Genomic DNA, 16,486 nt, shown 5'->3' with positions numbered 1-16,486 from the left:
ACCGTGTGGGTTGTCGTGAGCCCACACATGAGCATTGTGCTGATTGAATAAGCCTTCCCGAGTGAAATAAGCCTCATCCGTGAACAAAACATAGGCTGGAAAATTCAAGACTTGAACACTTTCTTGGAGAAACTATTGCGCAAAAGTCACACGTACAGGATGATCTTGGCGGAGCAGTAACTGAACCCTTTGGAGATGAAAGGGGTGTAAGGAATCGTCGTACCAGACGTGCTGTACACTGCAACGAGACACTCCTAAGGCAGAGGCAACGGCACGTGTGCTGGTAGTAGGATTATTCTGGACGGCATACAACACACTTTCTTCCATGGCGGGAGTTCGCGTCGAACGTGGTCTGCCCGCACTACTCCTGTTACGTCTAAATGACCCATAATCGCAAAATTTTGATTCACACGCGCAAACAAACGGTGGTCTGGTACATGTCTGTCTGGGAAGCGCTCTCCATAAATTTGTTGACCGGCTCGTCCATTCCCCCTCTGCTAATCCATACACTAGGTGCATGTCTGGCAGCTCACAGTTCGTATATCGATGGCATGCTCTTCGTGCCGTGACTACTGCTTGAATTAGTAAACCAGACATCTTCCCTCTGGCGAACTGATGAACAACGCCGTGTACCGACTTACTGTGACGTTTCCGGTTATGGGTTCCTATGCGATTCACATTCCTTTAGATGTTACCTACCTCCCTTAAACGTTTGTACCAATATTTTTGAGACATCCTGTTGATGGTATTTCTCTATACGACCACACTGGTCCGGCACTTTGTCCAGAATGCCTTTTGGACAAACCTGCAACCACTGGCATGTCTGGACTTGTTGCCTCTCTGCATTGTAGGAACTCGTGACCGAGAGCTAATAAACGGAATTTAACTTAATTTCAAGTGTAGGAAAGCACATAGAACAATATCTGTAGATTTCCAAGTTCTGATATTAAAATCTAATTCTAAGTTAAGTATTCCTAATGAGACTCGTGACAGAGAAGAAAAATGCATGGGATGCATTTGTAGATTATCAAGCGACTGAAAAGCCTATGGCAGATATAAGCTGGTCTGTAATCAGGTCACAAAAGAGGTTAGGCAGGCGATGGCAGATTACGAGAAATCTTTGGCAAAAGATGCTAAGAAAAACATCAAGGATTTCTTTACTTATATAAACTCTAAAAGGAAGGGAATGAATCTGATTGGTCCACTTGATATCGGTGGTTCGACTGTTGATGATCCTGATCAGATCGCAAACAAACTGAATAAGTATTTTGCATCTACATTCACACATGAGGAGTTAGTAAGGTTTGAAAATGGCAAAAGGGTATCAAATTGTAGCAGGGTGCTTGATTTTGTAATAACTGAGAGCAAAGTGGAGGAGAAATTGTTGAAGTTAAACATAAGAAAGACACCTGGGGTGGATGAGATATATCCAGTTATATTAAAGGAGGCGGCAAATCAACTAAGCAAACCTTTAGCCATAATTGTGAGAGCATCAGAGGAGGTTCCCACGGACTGGAGATATGCAAATGTATCCCCAATTCACAAAGGGGGATCGAAGGGTGACACGAGTAATTACAGACCAATTAGTTTAACTTCTGTTCCGGGTAAAATAATAGAGTCACTGGTTAAAGATGCATTGCAGGGTCCTCTAGACAAGACTGCAGCAATAATTCAGACACAGCATGGGTTTGTTAAGGGAAAGTCTTGTCTGACAAATTTGATAGGATATTATGATGTGGTTACAAAGGAACGGGATGCAAAAAATAATTTTGATATCATATATTAGGATTTCAGGAGAGCTTTTGACACTGTTTCGCATGAAAGACTATTGTACAAATTGGAGCAGAATGGTATTAAGGGTAAGTTGCTACAATTGATAAAAGGATGGTTGAGTGGGAGAAGACAGAGGGTGGTAATCAGTGGGTGCTGCTCTTCGTGAACTTATGTTATTAGTGGAGTCCCACAGGGTTCGGTGTTGGGTCTTCTGTTGTTTTGTATATTTATCAATGATATTGATGAAGGTATATCAGGCTTAGTGTCGAAGTTTGCAGATGATACAAAGGTTGGCAGGGTTGTTAATGACAGTAATGGCAGTGTGCTACTGCAACAGGATCTAGATAACTTGGGCAGATGGGCTAAGAACTGGCAACTGAAGTTTAACCTTGACAAATGCAAAGTACTGCGTATGGATAGAAGTAACCCCAGAGAAACGTACCAACTGTGTGGTACTACACTTAAGGTGGTAGAAAATGAAAAAGACTGGGAGTAATTTTGCAGTCAGATATGAAGTTTTCTGAGCAATGCAGACATGCTGCCAGGGCAGGTCATGGGGTTTTGTCAATGATATATAGGAATTTTTCTAGCAGGGAAAAGGAGGTGATTGTCCCTCTGTATAAGGCAATGGTCAGGCCAAGCCTTGAGTACTGCGTACAAGTCTGGGAGGCTCATTTTAGGAATGATGTAGATTTGCTTGAGCGTGTACAGAGAAGGACAACAAGATTGGAGTGGGGAATGAAGAGCTCCTCTTACCAAGAGGGGCTTAAGTTCTGCAAATTGCAGTGGCTGGAGACTAGGCACCTGCCCGGTGAGCGTGCTGAATTCTGATGGGATTCTTCCACTTGTTCAGATTACGAACCTAAGGGGGCATAAATTCAAATTAAGGAAAGACAAATGTAGAACAGATGTGCGGAAATTTGCCTTTAGCCAGTGGGTGGTTAATTGCTGGAACAAACTTCCATCTGTCGCTGTGGAAGTTGATAGGTTAAATAAATTTAAAATTTATTTGGCATTTGGAGGGAATGGTGTGATTTTTTTTTTTTTTTTGGCTGATGCTGCATAAGCTCATACACTTGCTTTTTTGCATCACATGCCACTACTACTACTACGCCATCTCGTGTTTAAAGTGCCAATTTATCTCCTGGTGGCGGAAATTCGAACTATTTAAAATTTTTTTTTTTTTTTTATTCTGCAAATCGCTTTACCATAACCTAAATGACATACCCACCGATTTTCACAGCGCTAACTCTAACCATTTTGACAGTAGAGTCTCCTGAATAAGGAAACTTATTTTATAACCACCCGGTATATACATACATACATATATATATATATATATATATATATGCTCAAAGAAATATTATTATTAGCCATAGGGTGCAAGGAAGCCTGAGGCTTACGCTGCACCAGCCAAAAAAAAATTTCCAAGTTACTCTGAGAGAGAGAGAGAGAGAGAGAGAGAGAGAAGTAGAAAGGCATCAGCAAGAAAGAGAAGAATGATGATATCCAGCTCAGGACCCTGGGTTTGCCAAGCCCATACTCACCAGATGTGAACCCCCTGGGTTATACACGGCAAATTTACTTATAAAGTTTCAAAATCTTTTTTATAAGTAAATATGCTTATTTACTTATAATCTTTCAAAAACCAGAAGGTATATAATATTCACCTAAAAAAAATCCAGAGAGCATACGGCGTATGTCCTCTTTTCTTAAATTTTTTTAAATTCTGACAATATCACCCAATCTAGAAAAACAAGCAACCGCAGATCAAGAAGGAACCACCACCATGCTTGACTGTACGCACTTTACAATGTGGCACCATTTTTACTTCAGTTGATTGTCTCCCATAAACTACGCTTTTATCCAAAAATTTGAAATTTAGACTCATCCATCCACAGTACGTTTTTCCACTTTTCAATCGTCCAATGTTGATGGCTCTTAGCCCAACTAATCGATTCTTTCGATTTTGTGGTTTTAATAAGGGTTTTTGAGCGCTGCACAACCATGAAGTATGCTTGTTTAAGACGAAGTTTTACAGTGGATGTAGACACGGGAGTTTTTCTCTTCTTATTGAACTCACTTCCCTTGTCAGGTGCAGTAAGTCGTCGATTGCGTTTAGAAATCAGTATTATGGTCTTATCTTATGTTCCATTGTTACTAGTAAATTAATAAGAGGAGTTTACCTCAATATAGTAACGTGGAACACTTCCGTATGATACCCTCCAGAAATTAAAACGGAAAAAACGAAAAAATCGACAACTTACCGGTCCATTAAAGTAAAATATAAATAATTAAAGTAAAATATAAATAATTAAATAATCAATTTAACACAATTCAAAATCAATTCAAAACGATTAAAATTCAAATTAACGCAATTAAAAGAATAACGAAAATATTAACGAAAATATTTTCGTTATTCTTTTAATTGCGTTAATTTGAATTAAAAATATTAACGAAAATATTTTCGTTATTCTTTTAATTGCGTTAATTTGAATTTTAATCGTTTTGAATTGATTTTGAATTGTGTTAAATTGATTATTTAATTATTTATATTTTACTTTAATTATTTATATTTTACTTTAATGGACCGGTAAGTTGTCGATTTTTTCGTTTTTTCCGTTTTAATTTCTGGAGGGTATCATACGGAAGTGTTCCACGTTACTATATTGAGGTAAACTCCTCTTATTAATTTACTAATATTATTATCAACGTAGAACATATTGAGTATTACAGCTCTGCTTCATACTATCTAAGTTCCATTGTTACGTGCAGTCATTCTAATTGTGATTTTTCCTTTAAATTGATTGTCTCCTTGAATCGTCCATTGGTAATTCGTACTCCTTAATATGAAAGACCTAGCTTTGCCAAAACTTCTCATGGAATAACTTTCTTTATACAGAGTTATAACAGCACTTCTTTTTTAAACACTGAATTCCTTATTTCTTGCAGTGTTCATCACGGAACGCACAGAACTTACACCAAACACTCTTTCTGAATGACGGGTGGTCGATTTTATAAGTTTTATCTCTTACTCCTCAATTTGTAATATTGCAAAACACTCTAGAATCATTTATGATATTGAAACAGTACTCCCACAATATTCTAGAAATTTCTTAAATATTAAAGTTTTTTGGATTTTTATAAATAATAGAAAATACTTTTAATAAAAATTGGTAAACAAGTTGGTCCTATTTCAATAAAAACTTTGAAAATTAAGAAAAATGAAACGTGATTTCAACCTTTTCGGCAGGAGTGAATTTATGAGCATGCAGTGATGATTTTCTTTTTTGTTTTATTTTTTGCTTGTAGTACTGAGAAGATGTACTGATGTCTATTTAGCATTAGTAGACATATATGATGCAAGAAAGCTCTTCGTTGAATTTATTTAAGCTATCAACTTCCACAACGGCAGATAGAAGTTTGTTCCAGCAATCAACTACCTACTGGGCAAATTTCTGCACATCTATTCCACAATTGTCTTTCCTCAAGTATCGAAAATGGTGTCTGCATTCACTAAGTATGGAAAAACAAAATCTGATAGGACAAATTGTGGCAGAAAATCGAAGCTGATTGAGAGAGTCTGCCTGACACTGAAAGGGACTCGCCTGCCTCCCTGGGCAGTGAGCGGGCAATGTGCGTCCCACTAGGGGTTCCTCCAGCTAAATGGCTGAGGGAACACAAACCGACACAACCCAGTTCTACGCTATGCAGACGAACACTAAAATTCACATTATTTCTAGACTTTACAGAGTTTGCACTGTGACACAGAGTTTACAAACGTGGAGTTGGGAGCGAACTCCGCGTTTGTTATCAAAGAGCACTTGGGGCCTCACAACATGATTGTCCCATGAACAAATCCTTCTACAGCTATACAATTATGAGTGTATGCTTGGGGAGGTTAATACCAATATACACTGAGTGATCACTGAATTATGACCACCTACCTAATACTTCGTAGGCCTCCCTTTTGCCCTCAGTACAGCAGCTATCCGACGTAGCATTGATTCAACAAGATGTCGGAAGCGTTCAGGAGGTATGGCCAACCAGGCTGTGTGTAATGCGGTCGGCAATGGGGGGGTATGGAGGTGATTTGTGTATCCAGACGCCTTTCCACAGTCTATGGACCCCTTATCTCTGTCTTTCCCCCCAGCATTCAGTCTCCCTCCCCTTCTCTAACTTATAACCAGCGTCTGACCCATCTCTAAATTGCCTGAGCCCTACACCCAAAAACTTAATAACAACATCAATTGCATAATCAGTAATCCTTTTGGCTGACCCCTATCTGTAGCGTTTTTTTTTTTTTTTTTTTTTAGGTCCTAGCCACTGAAATCTCAGGAAATTAGGTGGCAGGACCTGCCAGAGTAAATAACTACAATATTAGTGTACTTGGTCTGCCTCCACGGGGCAGAGTGTGGACAACGTTGGAACCCTTTAGAAGCCCAGCGGCTAAATGACCAGAGGAACAACGGTACACGACACTACACATATACAAAAAATCCATACACTTTAAACCTCTGGCTTTGACAGTGTTCTGTTTCACACCCACAATGTATACTACATGGAGATGGGGGAACCCCTTGTGCCATTTGACACTAAACACACTCTACACTCTACTCTGTCCCACACGTGTTCTATGGGATTGATATCAGTGTAGTTCGGAGGCCAATCGATATGTTAGAAGTCAGAACTGTGTTCCTGAAACCATTCGTGCATATTAAATGCCCGATGGCTCGGCGCATTGTCATCTTGAAAGACACCATCGCCATTCGGGAAAAAGTGGGATAGAAGGGTGTACACAGTCGGGTGTACACAGTCGGCAAGCAGTTGACGATAGAGATACGTTGTTCCACATGCACCAGGGGTCCAGGTTCCTGCCAGTGAAACATGCCCCACATCATACAACCGCCTCCACCGGCCTGCATTTTTGATATTATGCATGATGGATGAAGAGCCTCATGCTGTTGACGCCAAATCCGTACACGACCATCCACGGTGTGGAATAAATAACGTGACTCATCCGACCAGCACACCTTCTTCCAGTCTTCTAACGTCTAACTTGCATGCTCTTTGCACCAGGTGAGTATTTTACGCCGATGAATCTTGGTTAGGAGAGGATGCCGTAGGGGTTGTCTGCTGGTATAGCCCATACGTGCGAGCGTGCGACGCATGGTCATGCCAGATATTGTTCCGGGTTAGCCCATGTTATATTGGGTAGACAACTCTTCAACAGTGCTGCGCCTGTTCGCCTGTACGAGTCGTCGGACCTGGCGCTTACCTCTAACATCATCCTTTCGCTGACTTTTGCAGACCATCAAAATGGTCAAACAACAACCGTTGGGTTGTTGTTTGACCATTTTGATGCCAGTCCTGGTACATTTTAACAACGGCAGCTCTCTAACACTCCACCAGTTCAGCCGTTTGGGAAATCGAGGGAGTTTGTCGAGCTCCCACAATCTGTCCTTTATTAAAGTCCGATAAATCCTTCCTTTTACCCATTACGCTAGGAATTTTACTACCTGCTGAACCACTGACACCTTATCTATGCTACGTATGTCGACTAACCGCGCACTCTCGTACCTCACGTGGTCAACATTCAGTTTTCATAGGGGTGGTCATAATTCAGTGATCACTCAGTGTATATATATATATATATATATATGCATATAATGGTTGGTTGATTGGTTGTTGGGTTTTATTGGCGCATTAGCAACTAAGGCTAACATATAGTGTATATATTTGTACATATACAGGGTGTTTCAGTTAAACGTTTCAGAACTTCTAAGAGGGGTAGGGTACATCCTGACAACTCGAAATCATATAGCAATGTGGGGTCGGAAATGCTTTCCTGAAGCGGTGTTGTACACAGAAGCACCATAAAGAAAAGAGACCGTAAGTGAGAAATCGTTTTAATAATACATGAAAAGAAGCAAAAGGTACATGGATTAAAGTAAGTGTTCGAAGTTTCTTCCACGGGTACAATGCACGCCTCACATCTCCGACGCATGGACATCCGAACATTCTGGAATACTCCAGGCGAATTTCGAATTTCTTCGGCAGCTACTGCGATTCTTGCAACCAGCTCCTCAGCATTGTCAACAGGGGTGTCATAAACTAGCGATTTCATATGACCCCAGAAATAAAAATTAAGACATGATAGGTCGAGTGACCGAGCAGGCCAACGCACGGGACCACCACGTCCGATCCACTGTTGACCAAATGTGACATCCAGGTAGTTACGAACATCTCCGCTATAATGGGCAGGGGCTCCATCGTGTTGGACCCACATTGTCTGTTGCGTCGATGCAGAAATCTGTTCATCTCTCAAAAGTTGTGGCAATACTTGCAGCAGAAAGATCAAGTAGATAGGTCCGGTTAGACGACACGGTAACAGGTAAGGTCCGATGAGGTGATCTCCCATAATACCGGCCCATACATTGACCGAAAATCGAATCTGTGCTGCACGACGTCGTATTGCATGCGGGTTCTCGACCGCCCAGATATGGTCGTTATGCGTGTTGAAAATTCCTTCCCTTGTGAAGGAATTTTCACGGTCATATGAAATCGCTAGTTTATGACACCCCTGTTGACAATGCTGAGGAGCTTGTTGCAAGAATCGCAGTAGCTGCCGAAGAAATTCGAAATTCGCCTGGAGTATTCCAGAATGTTCGGATGTCCATGCGTCGGAGATGTGAGGCGTGCATTGTAGCCCGTGGAAGAAACTTCGAACACTTACTTTAATCCATGTACCTTTTGCTTCTTTTCATGTATTATTAAAACGATTTCTCACTTACGGTCTCTTTTCTTTATGGTGCTTCTGTGTACAACACCGCTTCACCGACCCCACATTGCTATATGATTTCGAGTTGTCAGGATGTACCCTACCCCTCTTAGAAGTTCTGAAACGTTTAACTGAAACACCCTGTATATATATACATATATACACTATATATGTATATATATATACATATATACACTATATATATATATATATATATACACTCACGCAGTGTATATATATATATATATATATATTCATATACACTGAGTGAGCATTGAGTTGTGATCGCTTACTAATACCGTGTTGGACCACCATTCGTACGGATAACAGCCACTATTTTCCTAGACATTGATTCTACTAGATGTATGAAGGCGTTCGAAGAGATCTGCCTTGTACCACGGGGTCAGAACAGATGACGGTTGTGTGTCCCTATGCCCCACTTCCGTCCAAAACATCCCACAGGTGTTCAATTGGATTGAGGCAGGAGAATTTGGAGTAAAATCAAGATGGCTGATATCTTCACTGTGTGCCTCCTCAACCCACTTGTGCACGGTGCGGGTTAAATGACACGGAGCATTATCGTTTTGGAGCATCCCGTTTCTGTCCAGAAAAAATGCAACATGGCAGAGTGTGTATGGTCTCCAAAGAGTTGCCGGTTGACCTAATCTGTGAGTTTGCGCGTGTAGCACAGTGGTATTGTCATTGTCCTCCCGACACCTGATGGAAAAGCCCCGGGTTCGAATCCTGTCAATGACATGAGGAACTTTTATTGACTTTTTTCACACCGTGGCTGAGTTAGTTGGGCTCCGGCGTAGGCAGCAAGGTTTTTTTACACGGAAAAGCTGCGGTTTTCCGTCCAGCCAAGTAGTCAAATCGACCAGAGAACACAAGCAATTTACACACATAATATATATGGGTAGTTGAAAGTATCTTTCCAGGTGACCTATGATAATTTACGTGATCTGTAATAATTGACCTATAATCCAGGTGACCTATAATAATTTAATTATTCACCTGGAAAGAATCTTTCTAGGTGAATACATTGAGAAGTCAATAAAATAAATCAGAAAAAAAAAAGAAAGAAAATCAGATCTAACTAGTGAAACATTGGTCCATATGCACCAGGGACTCTAGTTCTTGTTAGCAAACAAATGCCCCATATTAAGCAACCATTGCCATCTGCCTGGACAGTGGCACTATGCACGATTGATCCATGGACTCATGTTCCTTGCGTCACACACGAAGGCGTCGGTTGCATGTCACACCAGGTATTTGGACTCATCTGACCAGCACACCCGTCACAGCATTCGCTGTCGCGGATGATCAGCAGTGAGGAGAGGGTATCTCTTGGGTCATCTGCTGTCGAACCTATAAAGTTGAGTGTGCGGTACACCATCATTTGTGATATTGTTCTTGCATTTCCTAAATTGTCTGCGTGGGTAGCACAGTGGCATCGTTATCGTCCTAAACACCAGGGGTGGAAATGACCCCGGTTCGAATCATGTCGATGATACGAAGAACTTTAATATGTTTTTTTCACTCCATGATTGATTAGTCGGTTTCAGGCGAGGGTAGAGGGCTTTTTTTTCCGAGAAACTCGGGTTTTTCGTCCAGCAAACAGAAAATCGACTTCAGAATACGCAATTTACAGACAATACACATAAATAAATAAATATGGAAAAATCTATTTTTCTTTCGTGGTTGGTTTATTGTACAATATTTGCGATATTTCATAATATTTGGCCTCAGTGCGGTAGCGCAATGGCACTAATCTCAATTTATTATTTACTGGCTTATTACTTTGGCGATATTTACCTTACATTTAATAATTTAAAAATTTTTCAGGTACGTGTTCCTTCCACTCTGCTCATTTATTTATTTGTTTCTTTGCTCTTTTTTCCATGTTGATTCTATATTAACTGTTATATACAGAGTTTGTACATAATATACAGCAAAGTTATAAAAGAATTGCCGAAATGCACTCCCTATGTAATCTGGTCTTATACAAAATCATTTACATTATCTCTCAAAAGCACTCACATTTTTATGTCAATTTTGATAGTGCTCCATCAATTTTATTTTTCTCTATCTGCCATTTGACATTCACACTTCCCTTATAAATTTTTATTTTGTGATAAAGCTTATCTTTTGTTTATTTTAGATTAGCATTAGCATTAGTAGAGGCATATGATGCAAGAAAGCAAGCTTATGCAGCATCAGCCAAAAAAAAAAAAAAAAAAAAAATCCACTCCCATTTCATCCCTCCGTTCATTCGAAATACTGTCCAGCTGAGCCTTAAATTTATTTAGGCTATCAACTTCCACAACAAAGTGAGGTGAAGTGGAAGTGGGTTTTTTTTTTTTTTTTTTGGCTGATGCTGCATAAGCTTGCTTTCTTGCATCAAATGCCTCTACTAATGCTAATGCTAATGCTAACAACAAAGGATGGAAGTCTGTTCCATCAACCAACTACCCGCTGGCTAAAGGCAAATTACCGCACGTCTATTCTACATCTGTCTTTTCTCGATTTGAATTTATGCCCTCTCAGGTGATTATTCTGAGCAAGAGGAAGAATCCCATCAGCATTGAGCATGCTCAAACCATTCAAGGCTTTATACACCTCTATCAGATCACCTCGCCGGTTCCTGGTCTCCAGACACTGTAATTTGCAAAACTTAAGCCTTTCTTCGTAAGAGCAACCTTTGTTCCATTCACTAATCTTGTTGCCCTTCTCTGTACTCGTTCCAGCAGCTCTACATCCTACTTGAAATGAAGACTCCAGACCTGTATACAGTACTCAAGGTGTGGCCTGACCATTGCCTTATACAAGGGAATAATCACCTCCTTATCCCTGCTAGAAAAATTCCTGTATATCATTGACAAGACACCATGAGCTACTCTTGCAGCCCGTCTGCACTGCTCAGAAAACTTCATATCTGCCTGCACAATTACCCCCAGGTCCTTTTCATTTTTGTTATCTGATTTTTGCTACTTGATTAGTTAAAGATTAGTTAAAGATAGATCTGGTTTTTGTTACTTGATTAGTTAAAAGCTATTGTTCATCATGTCAGTTGCGGATTAAGGATAGTTGGGGCCCCTAGGCAAATTATATTTGGGGGCCCCCAAAAAATAATAATAAAAAAAAAGAATAAAAAATAAATAAAAGTTAGGTGGCAAATAAATGAAATTTTGTACTTTTGAATTTTTTCTTAAATTTTCGCTTAAATCAATCAAGATTTTCGCTTAAATTAAACAAGATTTTTATGATGTTTACTGAAAACATTAATCAATTTTAGAACACTATAGGAAAATGTCTTGGCTTGGGGGCCCCCAAAGCCTGGGGCCCCTAGGGAAGTGCCTCATTGCCTTAATGGGTAATCCGCCATTGGGTGTTCAAATTATAATCATCGTTCTACCCACTTGGTTAATGGTTCGAGCCCAAGTAACCTAAATACAGCAATGTTCTTGTGCAGAACTCACTGAAAATACTGATGTATAAACAGAACCGGTATGAGGCTATTTTTCTTCCTAGGCAAGTCTAGCTACTTGTACCCCCCCCCCCAAATGCCAACTTTAATTTTCAAAAACAGATGTCTTGTAGAAAAAATGAAAAGCACAAAACTTGGAAGCGCTAAATTTATTGTAAATTGCAAGTAGAAGTAATACAACAATTTTTTATTATTTTTCTCAAATACAGAAGAAAATGCTTTAGCACACAAATCATTTTGAATAATCTTGTGAATTTTGATGTTAAAATTTAAGTCTCTTAAAAGTTTCAATTTCAGGGGCGAAAAAATTACGCGAAAATTGCGCAAACACTCTGTTACTCACTGGCCGACAACATGACGTAACGTATCGAGCTATAAACAACACGTTGCCAACTAAGAATAAGAGAATTTTTTCTTAGCCAAAAAATATCACAAAATTTCAAAAAGAAAAATAAATAGTACTGTATTTATAAATACTTAAATAGTATTTATAAAAAAGATAAATAAAAAACAGAGTATAGAATTTTTTCATAAGACCTTAATTAATTATAATTCATAGCACCGTTGTGGCATTTATCTTGAAATTAAAAAATATAAATTGTCAGTTGCAATTTTTTTCATGGGTTAAAAAAAACTAATTGTATTAAACTGTCCCTCAAAGGGGCGCAATGCGCCCCTCTGAGGTTTGCGCCCTAGGCGTATCAAATGGGAAGGTAAATTCCTAATGAATATACTCTCGTAAACCGGTAGTTATGGAGTTCACAGAGTCATGATTCTGTGCTATCAGGGAAAAGCATGAGTTCTAGTTCTGTTTAAGAAGGGATGCCTTTTATGGGTGTTGTTTGAACTGTGGCTGAGTTTGGTTTAACAGTTTTATTTGGAGATAACTGGGAGATGTTGCTATAAGTTATGGCGGATACGTGTGATGAAATTTTTTTACTCCCTAGGTTGCTCCTTGAGCAATCAGAGTTGGAAGAATCTTTAAGCGAATGTGGTGGTTTATTTAATAATCGAGCGGCGATTAAGAATTACATCGAAAATGTTCGGCTACAAAATAAGCTGTGTATACCGGACTTTGGTCAAGGTAAAAAATTACAGTTCTTTCTTTTTTACGGTTGGCAGGTTCTTATTTCCTTCATGAGTGCGGTGTCATTTCGAAGTGCATTGTTTTTTTCGTGCGGCAAGTTTAAATTTCAATGTTTTTAGTACTTAAAATACGCTGTAAGCCTCACTGGCTAAGGCTTTGGAGTTGTAAAGGGGTTTGAGAAGAGAAGGGGGGCGCAGTGTGTTCTGTTTCCAGTTTTTTTTTTTTTTCTGTTTTTAAATAATTTTTTTTGTTTAATTTTTCAGGTGCTTTCTTTAAAAGCGAATAAACTTTTATTTAAAATATCACCATTCAAAACATAAAATATATTCTTATGTTGCATAAAATATTAAGACACAAATTCAAAGTTGGCCAAAAAATTGAATCAAATGTATACTTTTGCTCGTAGCAGCGTTGGTAGAATCTCCGTCCGCCTCACACCCGGTGGAAAAGATCTGGGTTCGATTCCCGTTAATAACGTGAAGAATTTTTATGGGACATTTTCACAACGTGGTTGAGTTACACTTCCGCCTAAAAGTTTGGAATGACGTTTCATTTTTCTTAATTTTAAACCTTTTCTATAAAATTGACCAACTTGTTTATCAAATTGTATTAAAATATTTTCTATATTGTATAAAAAGCAAAAAACTTAAATAGTATTTAAGAAATTTCTAGATTATTCCAGAAAGGTGCAGAAGAATCCTTAATGTGGTAGAACATTGTAGAAGATTTCAGTTGTTGTAGATTCTAGATATTCTGGAAATTGGGAGTATGGTTTCAATATTATAGAAGGCTGTAGATGATTCTGGAGTGTCTTCAATACAAATTGAAGAGTAAAAGATAAATCTTATAAAATCGACCACCCTTCATTCAGAAAGAGTGTTTGGTGTAAGTTTTATGTGTTATGTGATAAAAGTGGTAAGAAATAAGGAACTGAATGTTGAAATCAGAAGTGCTATTATAACTATGTATAAAGAAAGTTATTCCATGAGAGGTATTGGCAAAAATCTAGGTATTTTAATTTGAAGGAATATAAACTAGTACCCAACCATTCAAGGAGACTGGCAGTTTAAAGGACAAATCAGGATCAGGACAACCACACGTAACAACAGAAGCACAAGATAAGATCATACCACTGATTTCTAAATGCAGTCAGTGACTTACTGCACTTGAAATCAGAGCTGAGTTCAATATGAACAGAGAAATCTACATCCACTGTAAAACTTTGTCTTAAAGAAACAGGACTTTATGGTGGTGTAGTAGTTTGAAAACTATCATTAAAGCTGGAAAGTCAAAAGAAATGGTTTGGTTGGGCTAAGAGCCATCAACATTGGACAATTAAAGAGTGGAAAAATATACTGTAGATGGATGAATCCATATTTGAAATTTTTGGATACAAGTGTAGAGTTTATATGAGAATCAACTGAAGGAAATATGGTGGCACATTGTTTAATACCTACAGTCAAGCATGTTGGTGATTCCATTATGATCTGGGGTTGCTTTTGTTTTTCTGGTGTGGGTGACATCATCAGAATTTAAGAAATTTCAAGGAAAGAAGGCTATAAAAACATTCTTGAACATAATGCAGTGTTCTCTGGACTTCAGCTTTGTGTAAGAAATTTTATGTTATAACAAGACAATGTCCCAAAGCAGAGTCCTAAGCTGTGCCGGGACTTTCTAGAGACTAAACAACAGGAGGGGAAGTTTATTGCAAATTATGGTGTGGCCACCCTAAACTTGACTTAAATCCAATAGAACTTGTATAGGATCTAGACCGTCAAGTCTGTGAAGTCCCATCTTCACAAAATTGGGGAAGTCTTGCAGTTCACTTGGATTAATGTGAGTCTCGACTCTATAATAAAAGTAATCGTCAGAATGCCATGTCTCTGTAAGGCAGTGATAAAATCTTGTGGAGAATATTTTGATGAAAACTCTGTATAGTTGCTAATATTAATCATTCCAATATTTTTTGCTGTAAATTTTTCAGTGCTTAATAAAAATGTTAAAATCTTTATAATATGTTGATTTTTTATATTAAACCTTAAATTGTCATAGCTAATTTCATCTAAATCATAGCTAATTACATCTGTCTTTCCTCAATTTGAATTTATGCCCTCTCAGGTGATTATTCTGAATGAGAGGAAGAATCCCATCAGCATTTAGCATGCTCAAACCATTCAAGGCTTTATAGACCTCTATCAGATCACCTCACTGGTGCCTAGTCTCCAGACACTGTAATTTGCAAAACTTAAGCCTTTCTTCGTAAGAGCACCCCTTTGTTCCATTCACTAATCTTGTTGCCGTTCTCTGTACTCGTTCCAGCAGCTCTACATCCTTCTTGAAATGAGGCCTCCAGACCTGTATACAGTACTCTAGGTGTGGCCTGACCATTGCCTTATACAAGGGAATAATCACCTCCTTATCCCTGCTAGAAAAATTCCTATATATCATTGACAATACACCATGAGCTACTCTTGCAACCCGTCTGCACTGCTCAGAGAACTTCATATCTGCCTGCACAACCACCCACAGGTCCCTTTCATTCTCTACCACTGTCAGTGTAGTACCACAGAGTTGATACGTTGCTCTGGGGTTACTGTTTCCCATGTGTAGTACTTTATATTTGTCAATGTTAAACTTCATTTGCCACCTCTCAGCCCATCTGCTCTGCTCAGAGAACTTCATATCTGCCTGCACAACCACCCACAGGTCCCTTTCATTCTCTACCACTGTCAGTGTAGTACCACAGAGTTGATACGTTGCTCTGGGGTTACTGTTTCCCATGTGTAGTACTTTATATTTGTCAATGTTAAACTTCATTTGCCACCTCTCAGCCCATCTGCTCAACACCTTTCCAGATCCTGTTGCAGCAGCATAGTAACAGTAGCGTCCTTGACAACTCTGCCTACCTTTGTATTGTCTGCAAACTTTGACATTAAGCTTGATATACCATCATCAATATCATTTATGAATACAGAAAACAATAGTGGACCCAACACTGAGCCCTGAGGGACTCCACTAATAACATTAGTCCACGACGAGCAGTGTCCATTGATTACCACTCTCTGTCTTCTCCCCCTCAGCCACCCCTTTATCCACAGCAGCAATTTGCCTCCAATGTCACACTGCTCCAATTTGTACAGCAATCTTCCATGTGCAACAGTATCAAAAGCCTTTCTAAGATCGAAGTATATAATATCAAAGTTATTCCCTGCATCCAGTTCCTGTGTGACTGCATCATAGTATCCAATCAAATTGGTCAGGCAAGACTTCCCCTTAACAAAACCATGCTGTGTCCGAGCTATAACTGAAGTCTTGTCTAAATGATCCTGCAGTGCTTCTTTAACTAGTGCCTCCATTA

The 16,486-nt window shown here is 39.1% G+C and overlaps 1 protein-coding gene across 1 annotated transcript in view; it reads left to right on the top strand.

Annotated features, from left to right (window-relative positions):
- The first annotated feature begins 12,873 nt into the window (after window positions 1-12,873).
- The window catches only part of LOC150087407 (NHL repeat-containing protein 2), a 51,931-nt gene continuing 48,318 nt past the window's right edge, over window positions 12,874-16,486 (top strand). Inside the window, exon 1 of the mRNA XM_090372476.1 lies at window positions 12,874-13,125. Within this exon, the coding sequence (XP_090228602.1) occupies window positions 12,951-13,125 (175 nt within the window). The 5' untranslated portion in view covers window positions 12,874-12,950. The remainder of the gene's footprint in view (window positions 13,126-16,486) is intronic.

This window comes from Mastigoproctus giganteus, chromosome 4 (genome assembly GCF_048544385.1).
Source record: "Mastigoproctus giganteus isolate SK-2022 chromosome 4, ASM4854438v1, whole genome shotgun sequence".
Taxonomy (NCBI): Eukaryota; Metazoa; Arthropoda; class Arachnida; order Uropygi; family Thelyphonidae; genus Mastigoproctus; species Mastigoproctus giganteus.
This window is presented reverse-complemented; position numbering and strand designations above follow the sequence as displayed.